General features: G+C 35.8%; 1 protein-coding gene across 1 annotated transcript in view; it reads right to left on the reverse strand.

The window, feature by feature from the left end:
• Positions 1-6: 6 nt before the first annotated feature.
• LOC118477175 (protocadherin Fat 4-like) overlaps positions 7-3,980 on the reverse strand; it is a gene marked incomplete in the record, with an annotated part of 113,600 nt that continues 109,626 nt past the window's right edge. Inside the window, 1 exon segment of the mRNA XM_035970945.1 lies at positions 7-935. Coding sequence (XP_035826838.1) covers positions 881-935 — 55 coding nt within the window.

The following is a 3,980-nucleotide window of genomic DNA, read 5'->3' on the forward strand; positions in this document are numbered from 1 at the left end:
AATAATGTACGATGTACAAAAAAACGTCATTAATGTACCATGAACACAAAAAAACGTCATTAATGTACCATGAACACAAAAAAACGTCATTAATGTACCATGAACACAAAAAACGTCATTAATGTACCATGTACACAAAAAAACGTCATTAATGTACCATGTACACAAAAAACGTCATTAATGTATCATGTACACAATAAAACGTCATTAATGTATCATGTACACAATAAAACGTCATTAATGTATCATGTACACACAAAAAACGTCATTAATGTATCAAGTACACACAAAAAACGTCATTAATGTATCAAGTACACACAAAAAACGTCATTAATGTATCAAGTACACACAAAAAACGTCATTAATGTATCATGTACACATAAAAACGTTATGAATGCATCCTGTACACATTACGTAAAGCATCACGGTTCTCACAAGGTATGATAGTACTATGCATAGAGACAGCACAACAGGACAACGACATATTATCTAAATTAGAAGCAGAAACGGGAAAAACAACGTAAAAGACAGAACATTTTAAAGAGTGAGAGACTAACAGAAACAGCAAACCGCCAGCAAACTCTTCAACCGATCTCTACCCAGAAAGCAAAATGTTTTAGGAAAGAAGAAAAAACTGTTTCAATTCTTTCACAAATTGTTCCTAAATTATGTATCTTTTCTGACATTTTATTTTCAACATTTAGAATTTGGATTTTGACAAAACATTTTCTGAATATATGCAACCGAAACTATAAATTATAATATGACACTAAGAAAACACCTTGAGAAAGAAAAGTTTCAAAATTTTAGGTTTAGTACAACTAAACAGCTGGCTGACAAAACAGGTCCGAAAGTGACTTAAATTCGTTGACGTCCATTCTTACAGCAGTGTGGTGCCCTCTCTCTGCCCGTTGGGGATCTCGCCTGGAGAAGGTCTGCAAGTCAGAAGACAAATCAACTTCAGTAAGGAACCCTGAAAGTGAACGCATGCGGTAAAGAGTTAGTCACAAGCAAACCAAAGCAAACCACAGCAAAACAAAGCAAAGCCAAGCAAAGCCAAGCAAAACAAAACAAAGCAAAGCAAAGCAAAGCAATGCAAAGCAAAGCAAAGCAAAGCAAAGCAATGCAAAGCAAAGCAAAGCAAAGCAAAGCCAAGCCAAGCAATGCAAAACAAAGCAAAACAAGCATGGCAGAGCAAACGTTAAGTTTTTAGTGAGGGTTTTACGACATTTGCAACACAATAAGGTCATAAATATAAGTGCCAAAGATTAGAGGTGTCACAAGAGAGTAACAAACACAAAAAAGAAGGAAGATAGATGTTTGATAGGAAAAAAGAAGGAGCAAACTACACCAGAGCACCCGCCAACCACCCAATAGAGCAAACGTTAGAGCTTGTCAAACATTGTATACTACTACAAAACGAGCCACTTCATGAAAATCTACGCACAATACTATTTAGATCAGTACTAGCCAACCTGGGCATGTGCGATATCGCCGAATACAGGGCGTGGGCGATCTGAATAATTTTTGTGGGTGGTGGGTATCATCCTGGGTAGTGACAGATATTGTTTATTGGGAATCATCTGGGTAGTGACAGATATTGTTTATTGGGAATAATCTGGGTAGTGACAGATATTATTTATTGGGAATCACCCGGATAGTGACAGATAGTGTTTACTGGGAATTATCTGGGTAGTGACAGATATTGTTTATTGGGAATAATCTGGGTAGTGACAGATATTGTTTATTGGGAATAATCTGGGTAGTGACAGACATTGTTTATTGGGAATAATCTGGGTAGTGAAAGATATTGTTTATTGGGAATAATCTGGGTAGTGAAAGATATTGTTTATTGGGAATCACCCGGATAGTGACAGATATTGTTTATTGTGAATATTCTGGATAGTGAAAGATATTGTTTATTGGGAATCACCCGGATAGTGACAGATATTGTTTATTGGGAATAATCTGGGTAGTGACAGATATTGTTTATTGGGAATTATCTGAGTAGTGAAAGATATTGTTTATTGGGAATAATCTGGGTAGTGACAGATATTGTTTATTGGGAATCATCTGGGTAGTGAAAGATATTGTTTATTGGGAATCACCCGGATAGTGACAGATATTGTTTATTGGGAATATTCTGGATAGTGAAAGATATTGTTTATTGGGAATCACCCGGATAGTGACAGATATTTTTTATTGGGAATAATCTGGGTAGTGACAGATATTGTTTATTGGGAATTATCTGAGTAGTGAAAGATATTGTTTATTGGGAATAATCTGGGTAGTGACAGATATTGTTTATTGGGAATCACCCGGATAGTGACAGATATTGTTTATTGGGAATATTCTGGGTAGTGAAAGATATTGTTTATTGGGAATCACCCGGATAGTGACAGATACTGTTTATTGGGAATAATCTGGGTTGTGAAAGATATTGTTTATTGGGAATAATCTGGGTTGTGAAAGATATTGTTTATTGGGAATAATCTGGGTAGTGACAGATATTGTTTATTGGGAATAATCTGGGTAGTGACAGATATTGTTTATTGGGAATCACCCGGATAGTGACAGATATTGTTTATTGGGAATAATCTGGGTAGTGACAGATATTGTTTATTGGGAATATTCTGGATAGTGACAGATATTGTTTATTGGGAATAATCTTGGTAGTGAAAGATATTGTTTATTGGGAATCACCCGGATAGTGACAGATATTGTTTATTGGGAATATTCTGGATAGTGAAAGATATTGTTGAATGGCTTCCTGGAAATACATGTAGTTGTGCTGTGTAAAAAATGTAGCCTCTTAAAGGTGGCAAAAGTGGGCGCTGGCTATAAAAAGGGTTGACACACTTTATCTAGATGGTTTCCATTGACAAGGATAAAGGCGGTTTCAAAATATAAAATGCAAGTTCAGACATTGACGAAGTTATTATTATTATTATCATTATTATTATGAGTGGTGAAAAACAACCTCTCTCCTCCCTCACAACTTCATTAATTGCACTTTGAAATAAAAGAAAACAAATCGATATAATATGTTATAAATCATAGCTTTATTATTAGAAAAGTATAAGAGAAATCCTAAGTTTGCTTGTAAACATAATATCACATTGTCTTCCATTTGGGCCTTTTTCATGTTCATGCATCTTTTTTTTTCCAGTAATCTTGCACAGACAATGACACAAGTATGGCTTGATAAGGCAGCTCTGAGACAGGGTTATTACGGCTCCAGTTCTACCCTTGTGGGAAAACCGTTATTAATAATGTACGATGTACAAAAAAACGTCATTAATGTACCATGAACACAAAAAAACGTCATTAATGTACCATGTACACAAAAAAACGTCATTATGTGTGTGTGTGTGTGTGTGTGTGTGTGTGTGTGTGTGTGTGTGTGTGTATATATATATAAGAGCTATGTTGTGGCGTTTTCTTGTATTATGTTCTTTTGTTGTTTAGCAGAATCAGTCAGTGGGTGGTTGGCGGGTGCTGTGGTGTGGTTTGCTCCTTTTTAAAATAATAATAATAATAAACAGCATTTGTATAGCGCATAGCCCCGCTCAGCAGCAGGCTCTATGCGCTTTACACTATGTTATTACCCCAGCAGACCATAAAACACTAAGAATCATTCTCAGCTTCCCGGGAAGCTGTCGTCATAATCTCTCGTCCTTTTCTTTATTCATTATTTTATAGTGCCACCTCTAATCTTTTACCCTAATATGGTCTCCTCTACTTCTCTTTCAAGTGCCATAAAACTCTTACTGAAACTGAAGAATAATTCGCCAGTGTTTTCTTTTTTTCCATTGTTCAGTATACTTTTGAGATATAATTGCTGAATGATGACTAAACAATACTATGACTGTAACATCTTTTTTATTCGCTCCGTGTGTACACGTGTATGTGTGTGTGAATGTGTGTGTATGTGTGTGTGCATGTGTGTGTGTGTGCGTGTGTGTGTGTGTGTGTGTGTG

Source organism: Aplysia californica, unplaced genomic scaffold (assembly GCF_000002075.1).
Source record: "Aplysia californica isolate F4 #8 unplaced genomic scaffold, AplCal3.0 scaffold00346, whole genome shotgun sequence".
Taxonomy (NCBI): domain Eukaryota; kingdom Metazoa; phylum Mollusca; class Gastropoda; order Aplysiida; family Aplysiidae; genus Aplysia; species Aplysia californica.